At 32.0% G+C, this 23,720-nt stretch overlaps 1 protein-coding gene across 1 annotated transcript in view; it reads right to left on the reverse strand.

Annotated features, from left to right (window-relative positions):
• The window catches only part of LOC106463456 (phospholipase D1-like), a 132,810-nt gene that overhangs the window by 58,974 nt on the left and 50,116 nt on the right, over positions 1 to 23,720 (reverse strand). The window contains exons 6-12 of the mRNA XM_022390947.1: positions 19,781 to 19,846; positions 14,621 to 14,781; positions 12,261 to 12,413; positions 10,289 to 10,438; positions 9,858 to 10,023; positions 8,188 to 8,298; positions 7,887 to 8,026 (exon numbers count right to left, since the gene is read on the reverse strand). Coding sequence (XP_022246655.1) covers positions 7,887 to 8,026; positions 8,188 to 8,298; positions 9,858 to 10,023; positions 10,289 to 10,438; positions 12,261 to 12,413; positions 14,621 to 14,781; positions 19,781 to 19,846 — 947 coding nt within the window. The remainder of the gene's footprint in view (positions 1 to 7,886; positions 8,027 to 8,187; positions 8,299 to 9,857; positions 10,024 to 10,288; positions 10,439 to 12,260; positions 12,414 to 14,620; positions 14,782 to 19,780; positions 19,847 to 23,720) is intronic.

Raw genomic sequence — 23,720 nt, forward strand, 5'->3', positions numbered from 1 at the left:
ATTTAAAACTTAAACGTACTAATAATTAGTGTCGTTTAGTTAACTTACTAACTAACTAATAGTACTAAGTAATACGTAGGTAGTAGTATATATATATATATATATATATATATATATATATAATGAAATAAACAGTTTCAATGCTATTAATTACATTAATTGTTCATGCTAAAATCAGCATTATAGAACAATAATGAATGTTAACATTTTCCTAAATTGAAAATGTATTTCCAATAATACTTACCTCCTCTGATGCTTTAGCTATTTCTCGATCTCCAGGGTTTCCAATCTTTGCCCATCTAGGCACTGAAAATGCTTGCTCCAGTCATTTATACCCCACTTAAATGCCTTTGGTAAATTCTAATTTGCAAAGTTCTCCACCAACTTCAATACACCCTCAATCTAGGTACTGTATATAACCACCTCATTTAGAAAATGTAATCACTCTTCTTGACAAAGCATTTAGCATGGGTTTCTATAAACAGGAGTGTTGTGCTTATACACAATTTACATTTTCAAGACATGAACCAGCTTTTAGTGGGGAGGTAGGGTGGGAGAGTGTCAATAGAGGTAAGTATTATTGGAAATACATTTTCAGTTTAGGAAAATGTTAACTTCCAAAACCTATTTACCTCTGCTGACACTGAGGCATAAAGATGGTACAAGAGTGGGGGAACTGCACTACATCCAGAAAAGGTATGCTCTTCACTTGGAAATCAGTTCCTATATCAACCGTCAGTATAGGCCAGTCCCAATCAGATAGCCAAGGTTCCACAACTCTGGGCTGGAATTAAGGGGTTGTAGTACCTATATCCCGCATTGGTGGCTAGAGCTATTGGACCACAATGTTATATATATGTATATACTTTTGATTGGATCCCAACATGTAGCCATAGAGTGATGTGTTTCGCACCACAAGAATCATGATGAAAAAGTAAGCAACACCTTAGTGGACAAACATTCTCCTCCACCTGAAGAAATCAACTAAGTGGAAAAGGTGCATTCCACTTGCCCCTAGAATTATGGAGAGGACAAGGAACCTGTGCTCAACCAAGGACCTAGGATGGGACCACTTTGCGTTCGGAATTATGAGGAGATAGTGGACCTCCTTCCATGAACAATATACAAAACCGACACTGATCAAAGAGAAAGGACATGCACACCCCAACCTGATAGCTTCGTGTCAAATCTGAACCAGAAATACAAGTAGGCTTTCGTGGAGGTTGGTGCTACTCCTACTGACATCTGGGAAAAACATCCAGGAACTCAAGTAGGAGGGCCCCCAACTTCACCCTCTTCTCAAAGAGTGGAGGAACACACTCACACACTCTGGAGGAAAAGCCTCTGTTCAATACTCCAGCAACTGGAAACTGGAGGTGGTAAGGACTCTTGAGCTCCACTAATAAAGTCTGGGGAGTAATACGCATTGTGGAGTCCTGAGGAACAATGCTCTGGAAACTGTGCAATAGGTGAACCTACATTTTTAAAAGCAAACTGACACCGATTTAGTCAACCTGAAGATTGGTAGGGATGGACAGAATCCCCTTTTGGCTTTACTCATGATAGTCCAGGAGTGGCAGTCCATAATAATTAGGTAATACCATCTGGTAGGCACCTAGATGGTCTTATGGAACACCCCATTTAGATAGAGCCTGTTGCAACCTGTAGTAATTATAGTGAATGTGGGTGCTAGTGCAGAATTGAAAAGAGAAAGCATACCTGCTTGGGCAACACTTGCCACAGATTGAGATCCAGTGAAGAAATAAAGGGACCCTGGAAGAAAAAAAAGAAAGAGTATATGACTGAGGAAAATACTCACCTCTGGTTAAAATCTAATAGATGTGGACAAAATAGCTACAGGTGGTAGTCAAAAACTCTCAGAAGAGGAAATTGCCAGATCATATAAGTAACGAGATAGGAAAGTATTAGAGGTAGTCCACATACCAACCCGCACAATGTCTTCAAGAAGGCAAGTCAACCAGGTAGCTAATGACATAGAGATATGACAAATCTGGTGAGATGTGACATGTAAAAGATTCCTCTCCTGTAATGATAGTCCATTATAGGCCATGTGAATCAAATTATGAAGCCACCTTGTTAGGGTAATGGGAGATAAATCACATGAAATATAAGGATTCCAATGAATGAACAATCAGTTCCTCCTACCTCAAAATGAGTTAGTATGAGCCATATAACACTTGAGAGCCCTAACAGGACATAACAAATGATCAGGATCCAAGCAGACATAAAGGTGAGAAATGGCTGGCAAATGGATTGGTGAGAAGAATCTTTCCCCTTTCCTGGCTGCCAGAGTCTTGAGAAGACTTATTGGGGTAAAGCAAGACAACTGTGGAATGATAAAGAGTCTGATGCATATGGATTGCAAACAATTCTGACTGACAATGTCCACAAGCCAACAAAAAAAAAATACAATTTAAGAGAAAGGTGAAACAAAGAACATGAAGCTAAAAGCTCAAAGGGAGAATGAGACAATGCATGTAAAACTGTAAAATCCCAATTTGGTATTTGAAAAGGTCATTTGGATCAAAGAATACGAATAATGGATAAAGATGCCTTATATAAAGCCATCATAGACAAAGCAACACCCATCTCAAATACCCGAGTCATATAATGGGATATTGTGGATATTTTAGGATGAAGAGGGTTTAAATCCCTTTTAATACACCACTGACAAAAAGTATTCCATTTCCGTTGATATACAACCATGGTTGGCCTATAGAGAGATTTAGTTAAATACAGAGAAACCTTAGAAGTTAAACTCTTATGTTGGGCAAAGGAACGCATAAATTCCATGCATGAAGATTGAGTTACGATGGGAATGAGCACAGTGGAGAAGATCCAAGGTACAAAAACAAAGGTCTCGAGAATGTATGCCTTCTTGAAGAGAAATCTGAGATACCACCATGGAATTGTCGGAATGTATCATGACAATTTTTCCCTTCAAGAGATACAGACCTTGAATCACTGCTTGGTGTACTGCAAGGAGTTCGAGAACATTGATATGGAGGGTAGATCCTTCTTCCATTCAAATACCCTGGAACTCCTGACCCTGAAAATAAGCTCCCCATCCCTGAAGAGATGCGCCTGTGAACAGTTGTATCTCAGGGCGAGGTAGTGGAATGGGTACTCCAATAGTAATGTTGTTCCAATCCAACCACCATTCGCAATTGACAATATTGCTCCTGAGTAATGAGACAGGATGATCAAAAGGATCAGAATGCATAATCTATTGCTCACACAGTGACCACTGAAGGGACCTCATATGTGCTCATCCCAAAGAAATGAGAGGCTCAAGAGATGCCCACATCCCCAAAAGAGAGAGAACCATCTGCTCAGTAGGAGAAGAAGACATAAGATAATAGTGGAGGTGGTGTAAATTGAATGTCCAACCCTGAAGCCAAAACATGGAGTACCAATGGATCTCTGGTGAAAGAACTCCAGATGTCCAGAAAGTGATGTAATCGTGCTCCCACTGCACCCCTGCCCATAGAATAGTCACTGACAGCATTGTTGATGGTCTGCCTGAGTCAAAGATCCTTGAGAATATGGATGGACTCTATTATGGGAACCAACAGACCTGGGAACCGAAGAAGGGGATTGGGAAACACTACGAGTTGACACTCCTAAATTAGCACCGGAAAGGTGAGAAGCCAATGACGATCAAGAAGAATGTAAACAAGCTGAATCAATTCATGATTCTAACATCTCTGGGACTCTGGCAAACAACATGGGATGGAGAAAAGGAGCTTCCCGTAACTCTCTGATGGCAGAAGATAGTAAACGAACACTTTCTAACAAAGTGTCTCTACCAAATAAATCCCAACAACAAACCAGCTAGAAAACCAGAGAAAACTGAAGAAGACAATCTGACTGAGGTAGATGTCAGCAAAATTCTCAAATTGCTGAGGGGAACATTAATAGGCTTCTGACAAAAGCTGGATCGAAGATAAATATCCCAGGACAATCGTGAAAGTAAGATGAATCCAAGAAAACTGTGATCTGTTTAAAGTGATCACAGGTTCCAAACTAACCTCCACACAAAAGGCATAGCTATCCCATCGCATAACTGAGCAGCAAATCTCCCAGCATGAACATCAATATCAGGAGGAGGAGGAAAACCAAGTAGTCATTTGCCGTCCTTTCTGCCAACTAGGAAGGAGTAGAGTCAAATGCAATAGGAGAGACCCCCAAAACTTCACAAACCCAAGTAACCAACTGAAGAGAAGGGGCTGGAGATTGCTGATCAAGATGATCCTCTGTTGAGGCCGACCTAGTAAAAGAAGAACCTGGAAAAAGCGAGTCAAAATTCTCCCAAGGTGGTCTTGGGTCATTTGCAAAAGCCACCTCAGAGCCCCCCCCCCCCCCGACCATACACCCTCGGTCTGCATATATGTCTCCATTTCACAACGGATCATATCATGGACAGCTTTAACTGAGAGTGACCCCTCCACTGGCCATTGACAAACACCAAATAGCAGAAGTGGAAGAAACAAGGTCTGGTTGGCCTCCGTTGTAGAAACATAAACTCAGGAATTCATACTCATCGAAGATATAACCATAGTAACGCCAACCATGTTCAAAGTTGCAACATAAATTGTGAATAATCACAACACTCCTGTTTATAGAAACCTATGCTAAATGCTTTGTCAAGAAAAACTGATACATTATCTGAATGAGGTGGTTATGTACAGTATCTAGTTAGAGGGCGCATTGAAGTTGGCGGAGGATTTTGCAAATTAAAATTTACCAAGGGCAATCGAGTGGGGTATAAAAGAATGGAGCAAGCATTTTCAATGCCTAGATGGGCAATGAATGGAAATCCCGGAGATCGAGAAATGGCTATAGTGTCAGCAGAGGTAAGTATGTTTTGGAATTAACATAAAATAAGCATTAAAAAGATTTTGGTAAAGATTACATTGTCAGTCCTAGCAGATAATGGCTGTGGTAATAGCTCCCAAATGCATTGGGGATATCCCATTTATCAGACAAAATCCAAATGCTGCTATTAAACCAGCCAGTAAACATAGAAAATCAGTTAAGGGTATGGAGTTGAGTGCTTACATCTACAATGTCTCAATGCCTTCCATGCTTCACTGTCTGCAGGCAGTTACCCTTAAAAGCTCTTATAGTTCCTAAAGTACAGATGAAACCACAGTGTATTCAATGACTTGTAAAAAGGGTGAAGGATGAGAGTTTCATATAGCAGAAATTTTAGGGTGGAAAACTATGTTAAGGTGTTGATTTGTTGCTCTTTTCTCCTTTTTCATATTTTAGAATTTTCCTTTTGTGAATTTTCTACCACTTTTTTATGCTGACTAGTAGCATAGCTAGCTATTTGCCAGTAATTCAAATATGCTACTCTTATTCATGAAAGTTTATTTGCAATAGTACTATATGCTTAACTTGTCCAGCCGCCATGGATTTTTAACATGTACTGCAAGATATAACACTATGTAAAATAGAAAATGTAATTTATTTATTACATTATCCATTATATATATACTGTGGTAACTTATGGTATACGTGGTCTTAAATATGTAGGACAAACAACTAATCCTTTACAACTAAGGATCAACCTACATAGATCTCAAAGTAATAAGTGTTTTCCTCATTCGATTGAAATAAATAATTTTAACAAACATTCATTTAATAATGTAAAAATTACTATATTGGAAAAAATATACAATGAAAATCTGTTAACAGAAAGAGGAGAATATTTTATCTTGAAAGAAAAACTATCCTTATAGATTAAACCAAGATTTTCAAAATAAAATTCTGAAGTTTTAAGCTAAAAATACTTGTATTAGAAACATGTTTCATATAAATATTTGCAGCAATAAACAAAATAAATGTAGGGGTAAAGGTAAAATAGAAAAAATAGAATGATTTTGAAAACTTTTGTAAAAATCTAGATTCTGCTCTTGACAGACCTGTCAACTAGGTAAAATTTATAATAAAACAGTTATTTGAATTAAAACGTACAAAACTTAGATATTTGTCAAAATACATGTTAAATTTTTAACTTCAAGATATTTATATTTAAGATTTAATTAACTCTCTCAACATGGCTCAGGCTCAGTCGATTTGACTAACCACATGACCTCTTTGTATTCATATAGTCTTTATAGATTTGATACTACTAATTTTTAATGTGGTATATATATCTTCACAAAATTTGGCAGTCTTTCAGTAAAAATTACAAGTCTTTCACATAGAAAAAATTATATTTTTTAGTGAAGTATTTCAAATAAGCTATAAAAAGATTTGTCCGTGAATATATGGAGTATTTGTTGTGAATAGTCCAGGCCCAAAGTGATTTTCATGTATAAATGAAAAATACTTTTCTTCATCTCAAAAATCTCAGATTTGACTTGTGTAATTTCTGAAACCCTCCTAAAAACATTTCAAATGTTTGTTTTCAGTAAATCTTTATATTTTATCTGTTATTTTCTCTACACTAACTTTATACAATTGGACCAACCTCATAACCACAAAAAAAAATAAAAAAATCTAAATAAATCTAAATTACCCATTTTTTCTTTCTTAAACGACTTCAAATTGTTACATGAAACTACATTCATTTATCCTAAGTAGCTTTAAGCTCATAAGAGTATACATCTATTTATAATTAAATTTTATTGTTTTATTGCCATTTAAACCATGTCTAACTACTATTCATTCCATTATAAGTCGTAAGTCACTTGTGGAATGTGGAGCTCACGTTATGCTATTGAATCATAAAATATAAAATGCATTTTTCTGGAGAGAATAATTTGATTACTGTCTGCCCTTTACGATTTTAGTGAAGGAGTGCAAGGGGGCCCGTGAGGGGGGGAGAGTGTCATGAAACCTTATAAGTGTAGTGAGTGTTTGTATAATACGCCTAAAGTAAAAATATAGCGTGGGATCACCTAGCCTAGGTCTAAGTGCATAAAATTTATTATGAAAATAAAATATTGATTCAATTTTAATCTTAAATTGTTTCTGAATTAAGGTATTTTCTGTTATATCACCAACATTTTTAATAAAAAAATAGACCTCAACAGATACTAAATTAAGAAATCATCAAATATTTTTTCAGTTTTGTTTATACATTTCATTTCATACTTTCAGTACATAGACTAACAACAATATTATGCTATACTTTTGTTGCTAAGCAACATGACATAAAAGCCATTTTTGGAACGTAGTGTTATAAAAATGCACTGGCTTTTCTATATATTAGAAGTTGTTAGTCTAACTGATTTTTACCAATAATTATTCTATAAATATGCCACGAATTAATTTCATGAATGATCTTACTTTTGATTGGCTCACAAAGGAATTTACCAACTGTACTTTTCTGCCTCTTTGTTGGTCAAGCTTGATTTCACAAAATTTATTTATTTCAGTTACGTATGAAATGTGAGATTAGGGTATACTATGGGGTGGTAGTATTTGCCTCATCATTTTTGACAGGCTATACACTAGTACTAAAATAGAGTTGAAAGATTTAATCAGGGTATTCAATGACTTGTAAAAAGGGCAGAGGCTGGGAGTTTCATATAATAGACATTTTAGGGTGGTTTCATTTCTACTTTAGGAACTACAAGAACTTTTAAGGATAACTGCCTTCCCACAACTGGCTGCAGTAGGAGTTGAGACATTGTGGGTGTAAGTACTCAACTTCATACCCTTAATTGATTTTCCATGTTTGCTAGCTAGTTTAACATCAGCATTTGTCTGATAAATGGGATATCCCCAACATATTTGGGAACTATTACCACAGGCATTATCTGCTATGACTTTAAGATGACAAATAGGGTTGACGATGGAATCTTTACCAAAATCTTTTTAATGCCTATTGTATACATATATATATGTACCTGTGAAGGTAATCATCCCATCTACCATAGCACAGATCCAGTCCACCAATAAAAGCATAGGTTTGGTCTATAGCTATGATCTTTTCATGATGAGCCCAGAACAGCACTCCTCCTGGCACATGATCTGGATGACGGAGGACCTAATCGTAGCGAATGAAAAAAGTGACTGACAAGAACATAAAACTTCAAATCCATGCAGAAACTACATAAACAATCATTATTTTTTCCATAAGATGTATTACTAAAAAGCCATCACTAATAATGATTCCAGTTTACATGTTCCTGTAGCTGATAAATATACCTTGATATTTGGGTGTTGTTGCACCAACTGCCTCTTGCTGTACAAGCTATTTATTCCAAGTGCCAGTTCAACTTCTTTGTAGAGAAGGACAAATATTTTAACACCCTGTTGCTGGATGAAAAATAAAAGAAAGTGATTTTCATAACATTTATTTTCAATATCCCAATAATGAAATGCAAGCTTATTTTTTTTCCTGCTCATTTTAAGTTAAAATAAAATAATGCACCAGACGTAAATTTTAGGATGTCTTACATGACCATCAAAGAATGTTCAATTTCAATTTTTGACAAGTGTGAAGATCAACATATTTAAAAATAAGCACACAACTATACAGGTTAATTCCATGCAGAAATATATAAGATAAAATCTTATTTTTAGAAAACCAGAAGTTCAAAAATGCTTTTGAAAAAAAAATTTTACATAAAATTATCAATATTACTAAGATCTTTTGAAAAACGTTGATTATAAGGCAGCTATAAGAAAATTGTCAGTACATCACATTAAAAAACACAGTTATATACGTACAACAGATTTGTGTTGGGAAAAAAATTGTAAAGGCTTCACTGACTACTTGTTTTAAAGCAATACTTTAGGTCAGATGAGTTTTAGGAAGAAATTTTTTAAAGCCAATCTAAGTTAGAGAGGTGTGACTGAGCAAAATTTAGACCAAGCATTTTAAGGTTTCTTCTTGTCTTACTAGAAAATGATAAGGAAGCCATTTATAAATTCCAGAGGCACTCAGTAGATCCAAAATGTTATTTTTACATGCCTCTGATTTTGAATCCAAAATAACCAAATTCAGATGATTGTAGAAACAAAACACACACAGTTTACGTGATTTATTACTAATGAGTAATCACATCATTAAAATACTGAATACTAACATGTCATGCAAATAATAATGGAATGAATGCCATTTATTAGTTGAAAGCACTATCAAAACTAGAATGGAACTCAACAGAGTGCATACCTCCACCACACAGCATTGATCGTATTCGGCCCTAAAAAAATACGAAAATGTCTGCATGTCGTCGTTATGAACTGACACAGACCATTTCTGGTGGGACAATGAGGAATAATATTCTACATATGTACACCAAGTTTCATCAAAACCTGATAATTTTTGACTGAGTTATAGAACAAAAATAGTGTACAAAATCAGTTCCTATGTTAATAGATAAGGATTTTTTGTATCTTGCTGTGACCGTGATCCTCCAAAAACTAATCACTTCTAAATTCCTATAAATATATAGGGTAACAGCAGTAAAACAGCAAAAACATATATAATACATTGAAAAGGTCAAGGGGATGTCTTTAATTCTCCAGAAAATCACAACACAAAAGCCATTTTATATGTTTATACAAATAACTACAGAAAATTAAAATATTTACATTAGTTAAAACAAAAAGTATGAGTGTCTACATCCCAGCTTTCTTGAATAAAACACTTATGACTCTCAATGCATATATGGTAAAATTTAGTTCTCTCAGGCAAATCATTATAAATATGGTGTTCTCTTTCTATCGAACCATTTCATAGATAATTCATAAAAAGTCATCCTCCATTAGTGTAGAACACACTAGTAGTTTCAACATCAAGCTATGACACAGTACATAGAAATCCTGAATATGCCAGGTACTACTATATACATATAATTTATAATACATACTGCTTTACGTTGAAGAATTTTATCTAAGCGCCACCTTTCACCATGAATTACTGGTCGTTTTAAATAGATTTCTGGACTTAACCACCAGTCTGTAATGAAAATTTCTTCTTGAGCAAGTTGCAATGCATCAGCCACAGCTTCAAAATAAGTAGCACCATCTATAAACCTAAAATAAACAATAATAAAAGTATCTTTATCAAGTAACAATAATATCTTGAAATTACTATCAATATGAAAAATTTATTTATATCACAAGAACACTCACATGTAGACTAGAAAAAATGTAATAGTTCCAAAAAAACGTTCTATAAACATCTTTTTTTTACAAAAACTTAATTTTTTTAAATTTTTAACAAAATAATTCTCTGTAAAATTCTCTTTTTAAATTTATATCATACAACACTAATTTAATCAAATAAATCTTCTGTTACCAGCGGCAAGAAACATTATTTCGAACAGGAGCAAAAGAATCATAACGGTTCTGTTGTGTAAAATCTCTAGCAGATGTGTTGGCAACTTCCATGATATATTGGGCCCACTCTTGTTGTTTTCGTTTAGTCCAACACTTGACCAGCAACTTTCTAAGTAAAAATAGTTTTATGTAATGTAACTGAGATGTAAAACATTTTTAAAAAGCTAATACCTATATTGATATAATCCATTATTATTGTAAATGTTTTAACTGTAAATGAAATTATTCACTATGATGAAGAAATAACTAATATTTGTGACTAGACATAAGGGTGAATGGTTGGTTGTTTCAGATATTTGCACAAAGTTACACAAGGGTTAGATTAGAAGAAAGGCAGATAGGCTACAACACGTACCTCCAGCTCTTAAGCTACTCTAATTTTACTCTTAGAAGTCACTAACAGCCCAAATCTTCTGTTACCAGAATTTATTTATTGATGGATTGATAGAGATATTTCTCAATTCATATGGATCATTAACAATTGATGTGTTTGAAGGAAAACAAAGTTTGATAATAAACAAGATTACGATACTTATGATATACAACATTGTTTATTGACAAAAGGGGGACAAAGATAAACGTTTTGGAATTCTATCACATTCCATCTTCAGTATCTAAAGCAAAATAAAATAAATTTACATAAGTCTTTGGACATTGTTAAAGCACAATTGCTAAATATAACAATAATTAAACAAATAAAACACAAAACAGTAATCATGGGGAGAAACTACAGCAAGAAAACACAACAAAAAAAGTAAAATTAGTAATACGAACATATTAAAAAATGTATAATTTAAATGAAGACTGCACGTTGTTCAGTGTTGGAGAGTGCTGTTTGATGTGGAGGGTTTCTTTAATCAATAATTCCAGGTCAGTATTAGACTTGCAGAGGATAGAGAAATTTCATAGTATAGGTTGATGTCCTGTTTCTTCACTATGTTGGCATATAGAAGAAACACAGGGGTTATTCAGTGTTTTTTTTGCATTTTGATGGAAATTCCCATATGTTCATAGGCTCTGACTTTTAAATGGCATTTGGTTTTGCCAATAGAGGAGGCCTTACAGTTTCCACACATGTAAAGATAGACAAGCCAGGAACATAAGGAATGGGGAGGAGATCTTTAGTAGAGAAAAATTTTTTTATGCATGATGTGGATTTAAAAACTAATCTGAAATCCACTTGAGGGGAGTTTCTTTGTTAGGAAGGTGTTGGTAATGTTTTCTAATAAGTGTTGTGAATAGCAGTTACGTTTCAGGATATCACGTAAGAACGAAATTTCAGAGTGCTCCACATATCTTAATCTACTCTGAAATTTCGTTCTTACATGATTTAATATTTATTAAACTTTACACTAGTCTTGTCAATGTATATGTTAATCAAAACATCCAAAAATTTACAGCATATAGGAGCTTCACTTCACGTTTCTCAGTCAATTTGTTTACTGGTTTAAACAATGGTTCTTTTCATCTTCACGTTATTACTAATGATAAATATTCTGAATTTTTTGAATATGACAACAGCATATTTGGACTAATTATTTTTCTAATATGATTTTAACTGAACACATGTATGAACAAACAACTCCAACCAAAACACACATGTTCACTAGCGATGTTAAACTAAAGCAACATGAAGTGTGAGCCAATCACGGATTTAGCTGTGTTATAATTACAAGTATTTTGTAATTTGATTATTATGGATTAATGGTGAGTTGTGTTTAGAAATATTTCACTGTTTTTCCATTTGCATTGTTTATTCCAGAAACATGTTACCCATGTTTTTGCTCTATCTATACAAGTTTAATATGGCCAGAAATATTTTCCCCATAGATATTTTTCTTTCTAATAAATTTGTGAATAAACAATATTTCTCTATTTTAGAACAGCCTCTCACTTTCCAATGTTCTTGTTATGTCTCACAGTTAAGTTACCTGGAGAGGTTTGAGATTAACAGGCCATGAGGTATTCCAGTGCTGATAATCCCTTGTTCCACATGAAATCCTTGATCCATCAAAAGAACAGACTTGATGATTCCATCCCGAGGTCGAATGTAGGCAATGAAGTTGTTTTTACAGACAAGCCACCTAGAAAAAATTTTAAAGAATTAAAGTACAATAACAAAAAAATTCCAAGATGAATTATTTAGGTAAGTATATATAATCACCTATTCAGCTTCTTCATGGGCAACCTATACTTATAAATATAGAAGTAAATTAAGTAAAATGCTAAAAAATAAAATATAATTTGAATATATATAGATTAAATCATATTCTGTTCAATGATGTCACACAATAAACCCTCAAAAAATAAATTTATAAAATTGATTTCTAAACAACAAAACCATAGCACTAAATGCAAATGTATCACTAAATTATCCTACTTTGATGAATACTTTAGCAATAAAATATATACTTTACTCTCACAATATCTGAAGTCTTAAGGAGGAAAGATAGATAAATACAGTATTGACCTATAGAACATATAAGATCTGCACAAATAATTTAACATAAAAAATAAACTGCCTAATGCAATGTGGATCAACAAAATTTCTCTATCTTAGAATATCCACTCACTTTTCAAATATTGGACAAAGCTGCCATCTTTTGAAATAGAGGTACTTTTAAATAAAATAAAAATTACAAAGTTAAAAAAAAATTCAAATGTTAGATAATCTATCTAAATGTATACATGCTAGTATTACTCTATTTTAACACAGACCAGCTAATGTAGGTATATACAAATGCATAGACTTTATCTCCTATATTTTTTTTTATCTGTTTAGGACTGAGCTGTTCAGTAACTACATTTTTAAACCCTGAAGTGAAATTCAATCAGTTACTTAATCTAGTAGTTAACACTTTAACAAACTGTTGATCTAAGCTAATCTACTTGTCATTTTTTTACATCACATCCCAAGTAATGTCTCTCTAAGCCACTCTATCTCTCTCCTGATACTTTCTTACAATACATCCTACGTAGTATTTACATAAGCCACTCTCTCTCTCTCTCTCTTGTTACTTCCTTACATAACATCCTAAATAGCATTCACCTAAGCCACTCTCTCTTTCTTTTTCTTGAGACTACCTTTTACAGCATCCAACATAATGTTTTTCTAAACATCTCTCTCTTACCCTCATCACTTTCTTACATCATATCATATTTAGTGTAAACCTAAGGCCATACAATAAATTTCAGTGTAATTATAGCACGTATGAACATATATCATTTCATTAAAAGTAAAAACAAATTTGTGAAAATGAAATCTTCTAAACATGAACAAACTGAGCTCGATGTCTTGGAAAACACAAAAGCCATCTTCAACTTAGTACTTAGTTTTATTAGTCATAACTTTTAACAATCAAGAACATACTTATATTGTTGCAGACACATTCCTTGTATACTATAGTAATTATAAAATTATATAAATATATATAATCCAATATTTAATGCATAAAGTATAGTAGCTGAGAAAGCTTCAATTTCTTCTTTAATTGACATTTTTATTGTGATGCTCTCTTTCTGCATTTGTGGGAAGAAAACAAATTGAACCACATATTTTCACAAACTTCATTACTTTTTTTCATAGTAGTAGTTTTGGTTTATTACTTAGTATTTATTGTTGAAAAAAAACGTACTATCTTTAGAGAGAAAACATTAACAAATTTTTCTCTTTAAAAGTGATTTAAATGGTATTCCCATAAGACATTTCTAACAGTGCATTTAAAAATGTTATGAAAAGGTAAAAAACAAAATAATAACCGTAAAATAAATGGGTGGTTCAACTGATTTTCATCAAAATTGAAAGAAAAACTCAAAATACTGTACTTTCAGTGAGCTCCAAAAGCACATACAGTCAAAACTACAAATTGCTTATAGACATTTTCATAATATACCATATTTCGAAATTAAGTAGAACACGAAATTTAATTGTAAAACATACTAATAACTTTAGTACATTCTGTAACAATTACATAAGAATCTAAATTTCATGATGATGTTCTTTAATACCTTACTTGCTCATATACCATGTAGTTTCTAAATGATTTGAGTTGTTATTATACATACGAATTGCATATTTTGGTGTTTTTATCTTCAGAATTTTGCTTCTTGTTCTATTTGTTAATTGGCCTTTGCTTATTAACAACCCTCAACTGAACAAATGGTGTTCATTATGACTTTATCTGCTTGTGTAACTCAGATTTATATATATATATATATATATATATATTTCACATAACTATTACTTTGAAATGAAAAAATATACATTTGAGTGTAACCATCAAAGATGTACCTTTTCCTCCAGCTGCTACAGAAATAAAAGAAAATCCATTTAAACCTCATACAAACAGTTACAACTTGATGTCCACCTGAGCGTTTTTTTACTAATCCTTCCTTGCCTTTTTGGCCCAGAGCTTCAATAAAGGAGACAGGGCTTATTTCCAAAAACTTTAGCTAAAAAAAGAAACGAAGCAAGTTTCTGTAAAGGTTTAAACAGTTGAACTTGTCACAAACAAAAAAGAATCAATTTTGATAAATTTTCTTTGTAGTTACGTAACAACTATTTTTTTAAGTTTTAATCAAAAAATAAGTACATTTTCTATAGAAAATAAATTTTCTTAACATGTAATTATTGTATACTGTTTAGCTGTTAAAACCATTTAAATGAGAATTCATTCACACTTGATTTTAGTGCTTCTCAAACCAACCAACAAATACAAATCAAACCAAGCTCAAAAGTTACATGAAAAATATATTTTTCAAAATGGATGAGACTATTTCAAAGAGAATAAAAATATTATGAATAAAACCAAGTATATAAAGTTACTACTTCATGGACTACTAACATACACTCAGACTGTAAAGTTACCTCATGCATTATTAAAATACGTCACCCTTACAAAACAAATAAGACTGGAAATATCAGATGAAAAAAAAATGTATAATTTGTTTTTTGTTTCCTAGTAAACTATTACATCACTACACCTACTACTAATGTGATTTTTATACAGCTGAATGTTAGTCATATGACAGTAAATGCTGATTAATCTTTCTTCTGAAAATTAAATCTAAATAAATGTTTCATGAACATGTTGACAAAAAATCAATTATATTGTAGTAACAATATATGTACAAAGAATGTATCTTTTTCTAGTATTTCACAAAAACAACATTTTTGTGTAAATTTTGTCATCACCTGTAAGTTATTCTTGATTATAATTTTGACTTATGTAAATTTTTACGTTATGTTCAAATGTTCTTCTCGATAAAGTCTTATAGACTGAACATATATGAAAAAACTGATTGTCAAAGAAATATTCCTACATCATCAAAAGTCTGACCCTGTGACTTATTAATTGTGATTGCAAAAGCAATGAATTTTATGGTGAAAATTCAAAAATGCATAACTTTTCATTAAAAATTCATATAATTTTTTTGCCTAAATATTTTAAAAATCTCTTACCAAAGGCAAAAAACATCAATAATTGAAGATAGCTTTTATATATATATACGGAAACATCTGTTAGCTGAGTGCTTGCACAAATCATAAAATATAATGTTTATAAATGGAACCATCGCCTCACGTAGATGCATAGATCTTAAAATATAACATTCATAAATGGAAACATTACGTAAGTACCGACATTCTCAGTGGCAAGATAATTCTTAAATAACCATATTTTTTCTGTGTGGTAAGTATCACATCTTTGTGTGTTGCAGGCAAGAACTTACATGTGGAATAAGCACAGTAGGGGTTCACTTGCAGGAAAACATTTAGTAATGACTGTTTTTCAAATTTTGTTGAAATATTACCAATCCATGGTAGTTTTAGGTAAACTGGGCACTTGTTAGGACCAAATTTTGGATCAGTTGAGAAGCTCGCAATTTTCCTTAAAGTATCTACATGAGCCAAAGTTTCCATTTATGAACTTTATATTTTAAGATCTGTGCATGAACTCAGCTAACAGATGTTTCTATATATAAAAGCTATCTTCAAGTTTTGTACAAAGAAATACCTTTTAAAACATCAATAATGTATTGTAGCACCATCTATTGCTTTGAAAATATATTTAAGTTGTTTCTGACATATACAGTCATTCATGTTTATTATGCAATCTGTTATCTCTTATTTAATCTATGTTTCTATTCATATTTTTCTGAATATTCAAAGAGCTTGCTGTGAATGTGATAATAAATATATAAAAAATTAATTAAAATAAAACACTAACATTAGATCCCAATTCAACTGGGATTTGAACTTGAGATTTCCATATGACAGTCAAGCCACTGTGACACCTACTGTGTCTTTGTAACCAAACGTTAACAAATAATTCAAATTTCTAATTTAAAAAAGTATCATGCTATTGTGTTTTTTACTAATATTCCAATATCTTTCTCTAAACATGATGAGTTAATAATTTAAAAAATTATAAAACATTCCCACTCGAATTTAATTTGAGCTCAAGACTTTCCCTTGAAACAAATCACTAAGCCAATTTCAATGTTAACAATAGAAGGTTGAGAACGGATTTTATTATACAGATACTTCTACATGAAAAGATAAGCTTACTTTAACAGTACTTTATTTTTACAAACAACTTTATTAACTCTCTTGCTATGAGTTTGGTTGAATCGACTGACCTCATGACCATTTTGTACTCATTTTTCACAAAATTTGGCAGACTTTTAGTAAGCATTACAAGTCTTTTGTACACAAAAATCAGATTTTTTAATCTAGTATTTTTACTAAAGATGTGTCCATGAATATATTTAATATTTCTATATACTAGTTCCAGTGCAAAGTGATTTCCACGTTAAGATTAAAAATACTTTTCATCTCAAAAGCCTCAAATTTATTTGCATAATCTCTAAAACCTCTTACTCAGTAAAACTTTATATTTTATGTTATTTTCCTTAGCCTAAACTTATACATAATTGGTCGATTTGACTGACCTTTTAACCACCACAAAAAAACATTGAAATCAAACTAAATTACTCTTTCTTTCTTGCTTGAACTGAAAGTAAAATTGATAATTCTCTTTAAGGAAAACAACATAACATGTCATTTGATTGATGAAAACTTTATTGGTTATAAATAATATAGTATCAGCAATTTCTGAAAGAGAAGATGTGACAGGTGGGCATGGCAAGAGGGCTCTGCTTGTTTATTTCATGGCTCTGTAATCAAATAAGATTGAAGGCTATGAAAATTATGCTTTGCCTGAGCAATTACAATACTATACTGAGACATTTACGTTATATTTTGTACTTCTTGGAGGGGGTGGTAAATAAATTGGAGAAGAGGGGATGCCTAGAAAGCAAATGTTACAATTCTCACACTCAGGGAAATTCTAGATTTTTTTAGACATTGAATTATAAAAGTAAAAACTTATATACTATTAAAATATGGATTATTAACCATGTTTTTATTGCACATTTATTGGTATACCATGAAAAGAAAATAGCTTAATTCAATTTTGAATGTAACTCTCTAAAACTTTGTGACATGTGCAGAAAAAGATGCTCATGGTAAGAGGGTTAATTATTGAAAAAAGTTATTTTATTAGATACATACACATCATTTCACAACTCATAGTTCAGCTTAGTGTAGTGTTGTCAAATAAGAGAAACAAATGCTTGTTAATATGCAGTTTTACTTAAACTAAGTCACTGAGGGTGTTGTTCACCATCTCTACTGACCAGATGGAAGGCAGCTAGTCAGCAGCACCCTATCACCCACCATCCATATTAAAGAACTGACATTTACTCTTATGATGCACCCACAGCTTAACTCTTTGACTATAGGCAGGTGCATTACATACTATGTAACACCAAAGTAACCATGAGATTAGTCATACAATAACTTTTGATGATATATGCATATCTTCACAAAATTTCAGACCATCAGTAAAGATGGCTTTTGTACACAAAAAATTAGATATTTTAGTTAAGTATTTGAATTAACAATTTACTTGTGAATTTTTGCTTTCTGAATGTTGACTATCCAACATGCAAAGTAATTTTCATGTTAAGATTAAAAATACTTTTTCATCTGAAAACTGTCATATTTCATTTGCATAATCTGTAAAACCTTCTAAATAAACATCAAACGTTTTTTTTTCAGAAAAACTTTATATTTTATCTGTTATTTTCTCTACCATAACTCTATACAGAATCAATCAAACTGACTGACCTTGTAATCACCATAAAAAATTATAAAATAAATCTAAATTACCCTTTTTTTTTCTAAAATGACTTTAGATTGTAACATGAAACTAAATTCATTTATCCTAAGCAGCTTTAAATTCAAAACAGTATACATCTATTTATACTTAAATTTTATTGTTTTATTGCCCTTTGAACTGTATCTAACTGCTAATCATGCCATTATAAGTTGTAAATTACTTGGAGAATGTGGAGCTCATGTTATGCTATCGAATTACATTACCCACAAGTTACTCCAAGCTGCTCACGTGCATGCTTCATGAAACATTTTAATTATATTATTATTATTAATTATTTTACCTAATATAACCTTAACTAATCTAAATAGATCCCTATTTATACATTTTAGTTACTTTTATAATAATAAATAAAGAATAAACATGAAAAACAAGAAATAAAATACTTACCCGGGGCTTTTTTTTTTTTTTTGTTGTCGACTGTTGATGACACTTAATCCTACTTTTTTTAGACTAATGACAGTAATGCACTAAATAATTTTTATTCAATCAAATAATGCACCAAAGACATAGAATAATATCATGCAAAAAGCAGACAATTTTTGCTAATTATCACAATTTTTCTGGCTTTCTAACTATGTGACAAGAGCTGTTACAAATTCATTTAACCTAGTCATTATCTTTCCCATGAGAATGAAGCTTGTACTCACAGAGAAAATTACAATTCTCCATTCAGAAAACAACATAATATAATACTTCATTTGATAAATGAAAACCTTGGCTTTTTATTGGTTGTACATAATATAGAATCAAACATAAGAGAGAACTATTAATAAATCCCAAAAGAGAAGATGTGACAGGTGGGTTTGGCAAAAGGGATCTGATTTTCTATTTGATGGTTTTGTAACCAAACAAGATTAAAGGCTATAAAAATTAAGGTTTTTCTGAGTAATGATGATTTTATAGTGAGTAATTTACGTTAAATTTTGTACTTCTTGGAGAGGTGGTAAGTAAATTAGAGAAAAGGGGATGCCTATAGAAAATATGTTTCATTTCTCACACTAAGGGATATTCAGGATTTTTTAAAATATTGCCTTATAAAATTAAGAAATTAAAACTTATATATACCATTCAAATGTGGATTATTAGCTACACTTTCATGGACCAATCATCTGTTTGGTGCATAAAAATAATTTAGAAAAATGTGTTGTAAAATTTGAAGCTTGTAGACCTCATTGGTTTATTTGTTAACATATTAGACTATTACTTACTGTCTCAGGATGACACCTATAAATGGGTATAGCAAGTAAATTCTTCAAATAGTCTTCTAGTTGTGCCTACAAAGAAACATTTTCAGATTTATTTCACTTGTATGTGTAAACAGAAATATATATTTTCATGGCATAATGTTCAAAATTTATTCATACTCATACAAAATTCAAAACATATCAAAAATAGGATGATTCACTAATATAATATTTAGAATTAATAAATTTGTTATAGTTTTAATAGAACAGGATAAAACTTCTCTAGTAAAAAATAATAAGTATTGATTTATTTTCAAGACATCTATCCACTCTAATACCTCACATAACTTGTGTAATCCTACGAGTACAGTATCAATATTATCAGTTATCAAACAACTGTTACACTTTTCCATTATTCACCATGAAACATTACCAATCTTAGATGTTTTCAATTTAGTCACATCAATACCAAATTTCACATAAACTAGAACAAGTTTCCTTTTACTTACAGAGAATTAAACCACATTTTTACTTGCAATTGTTATCAAACAAGCTCATGTGGTATTTTAAAGGTGAGGTGTGGAAATTATATTCATTGATATCCACCATGTAAGATCAAGATTCATAAAAAACATCATACTCAGGAAGAATTCTGCAAAGGATAACTTGTACATGGATAGTAAAGCAAAAGATGGAAACATGCATAACAAACAAAGGAAAACAATCTTCATTTTACAGTATAAAACACTTGGGTCTAACTCTAAAATACTGACTGGCTTCAAGATAGAAATAGTGAATAATATTTACCATCTTATGTTTTTAGATGCTTTTAACATCACTTCGATGGCAGTTTTATTATCATGTACTTATTTTCCAGTTCCATTTCTTCTTTCTACATTTCAAATTTTGTTTTTTCATAACTTTGTTTTGCAATTTAAGACCTTTGATTTCTCTTTTTTACCTTCATGAGTTATATGCAATGAATCATTAATATAAAACTGCAAAAAATTAAGATGATCACTCTTAAATTACATATTGTGTATTTCAAATACCAAATGTGCAAACAGCATTTAAACAACACTTTATTGCAGCCCAACAACCATATATTTAACTTAGTATTAAAACTAATCATAACAACTATTTAAACCATACATGATAGAAAGGATATCAAACAGTTTTTGGATATTTAAAAAAAATGCCAACCCGATAAAAGAAAAGTAATTTATTCTTAGAAGAAAAAAAAGTGTTTGGTATATGGGAGTTTCAAAAATGAAAGATCTAGGGGTGTCTTTTTATAAAAGCAAAATTATATTTAGTTAGATTTTCGTGAAGCATACAGAAGGATCATTTCTCTGTTTAGTGTTCTCTCAACATTTTATTTGTTGCAAAATGTTAAGCAATCCATTTTTTATGAAATCAATAACTGATAATGAAAATCACAAAGTATCAGGGCACACTCAACCTCTTGCTTGACTATACTACTACTGATGAATTCTGATAACGAGTGAAAGGCATAGTCTACAGTGGCCTGTAAGAGACAGATAACTGGAATATAATTACAGCAAAATGATGAAGTAAAGAAAATAGAGTAAAAACAACTATTTTCAGTCTTAATGTGATTTTCATCACATCTGCTACCTTTTAAAGGGTTTACACACACATATATGTATATAAATACATGTGTGTGTGTGTATTCTACACTATATATATAATTTAACATCCTTTAACTCGAGGCATGGACTACATCCATAGTTAAAGAATGCATTTCAAATGTTTTCTTACAGTTTACTAAAAAAAAAGGTATCTTATTACAATAGCAAGAAGAATTAGCTACACTACCATAAAATCCAATAATTACATTGAGGTTCACAAACATATCTTATGTCTCCCAAATCAGAAATGAAAGGCCTGTCCTCAAAGAGTGAAAAGAATCAGTATGAGACTGATAAAACTACCTTCACAAAGCACAATCTCTCTGTAGCTATTCAATAAGAAAAAAGGAACCACAATGCAAAGTTTCTCTGTTCCAAGCAGTCCTGTATAATCAAGGTAAAACAGGACATAATGCAATTATCCCATTAAACAGTAGATAAGTTACTTCACTGAACACACTACAAAACAAGACACACCTCAGGTTGAATTTTGCACATGACATCTAGATTTAGCTATGTGCAGTTTCAGAATTAGAAATTGGAAAAAATTAAAAAATTTAATACAGATGAAATATACACTATAGGAGAATGACGGATGCTAAATACTACACATTATCTTAAAAGATTAATATTTTTACTGGATGTTTTCTATCCCTAGCTTGGCAACTCTCTTTGTGAAATAAACCTAGAAATTAACTGGATTACATAACTTTTAAATGTAATCTATTTCAATCACCACTACACTTGTAGCTATAACAACAGTGCCATTAAATGTAATACTATACGTTACCTTGCAAATACAGAGGTTGAATACATTATATTAAAGCAATTTTGGAGCCTCATCACATCACTACCATCCATGTTTCCATGTCTAATCCCGTTCTGTTTGATTACCTTTCATCTTGACAATAGCCCTGCAATATAGTTTCTATTGCAAAAGGCTTTACTATTCGCCTGTCATGTTCAAAGCACACTCATCTTCCCTACATGCATTCCATAATCCATATAGTGTACAAGCATAATTTCCCAGCACCCATTTCAACAGCACAACCACACAGAAATACATTAACATTGTGTCCAGAGACTTGATTATGTCTTGTTAAGAAATAGCTTGAGTATCCATTTCATTCTTCAGCTGCTTAAGATATGCAGCAGTTGAATGAATATGTCATGGAAGTAACCTGCATACATGTGACTTGTGTCACTTTTCCATATGTAGATCCTTCTTGATTATGAGCATTCTGTTGTCTGAGACATGTGGACAACTTCTGTCACTGAGCTTTGTGTTTGTGGATTCTCATTTTTAAAACACAGCACTTTGCTTACCATGGATGGGGTATGACTTATTTCAGGTCTCTTTTATGGATGATACTGGTGCCCCAAGTTTATCCCTAGTTTTTTATTTTCCAGCATTGTTAAGTATAAAAGATATCTATGTCTTGGAAATTCTAAGTTCCATATCTAAACACATCTTTATGATCCGAGTACATGAATGTTTTGTATCAGAAAAGGGTTATTCCCACAAAAAATGAGGATCAATTTCAATGTTATTATACTACTTGTGTACAAAACACTAAACAATGTCAAAATGTAGTTCTGATATATTCTATTCAACCATGACTTTGTATTGGCTATGGTTGTCACAACTTGCTGATTTGTATATTCAACCATCTTGTATTACTTATACATATATATATATCTACATGCAAGTAATTTCAACATATACAAAATCAAGACAATACTTTTTTGTCCTCATACTCTACAGTCTAAATTGTGAGAGGCATTAAGGTTTAGCATACAAATGAAAAGCATACAATTTCCTTAAAAGTAGCAAACAATTATACAGTTGCATGGAGTGTTCTAATTTTTCACATTCTTATTGTAATGGCTTTGCATAATAGCAATATTATTTTTCAGCAGAACTCTGCCTGGAGTGACCATTGAGAAGTACGGGAGTTGCTAAGCTGGACCTCATCCGATCTGGTATAGAGGAGTTAGTGGTTTAGCTCATCATGGTGTTTCAACGACTTAATAGTCCAGTAATGGCCACATCTTTTTTGGACTGGCAGACTTTTATACTCGAGTGTGCCTTTTCCTAGACTAAAAGTCTACTCAGCGCAAGTTTGTGGATGTTCTTGGATAGTTCAAGAACTAGCTTGTCCATCATTAGATAAGATTCTGCTATCTCACCTCAGACACTCATCTGACCAAAGCTGTTGGTACTCCCTGTGGATGGCTAAGTTAACTGTTACATGGCATTTAACACTAACAAGACCCAGGTAGTACCGTCAACTGTCATAAAAGTAACAGAG

This window comes from Limulus polyphemus, unplaced genomic scaffold, assembly GCF_000517525.1.
Source record: "Limulus polyphemus unplaced genomic scaffold, Limulus_polyphemus-2.1.2 Scaffold1413, whole genome shotgun sequence".
Taxonomy (NCBI): domain Eukaryota; kingdom Metazoa; phylum Arthropoda; class Merostomata; order Xiphosura; family Limulidae; genus Limulus; species Limulus polyphemus.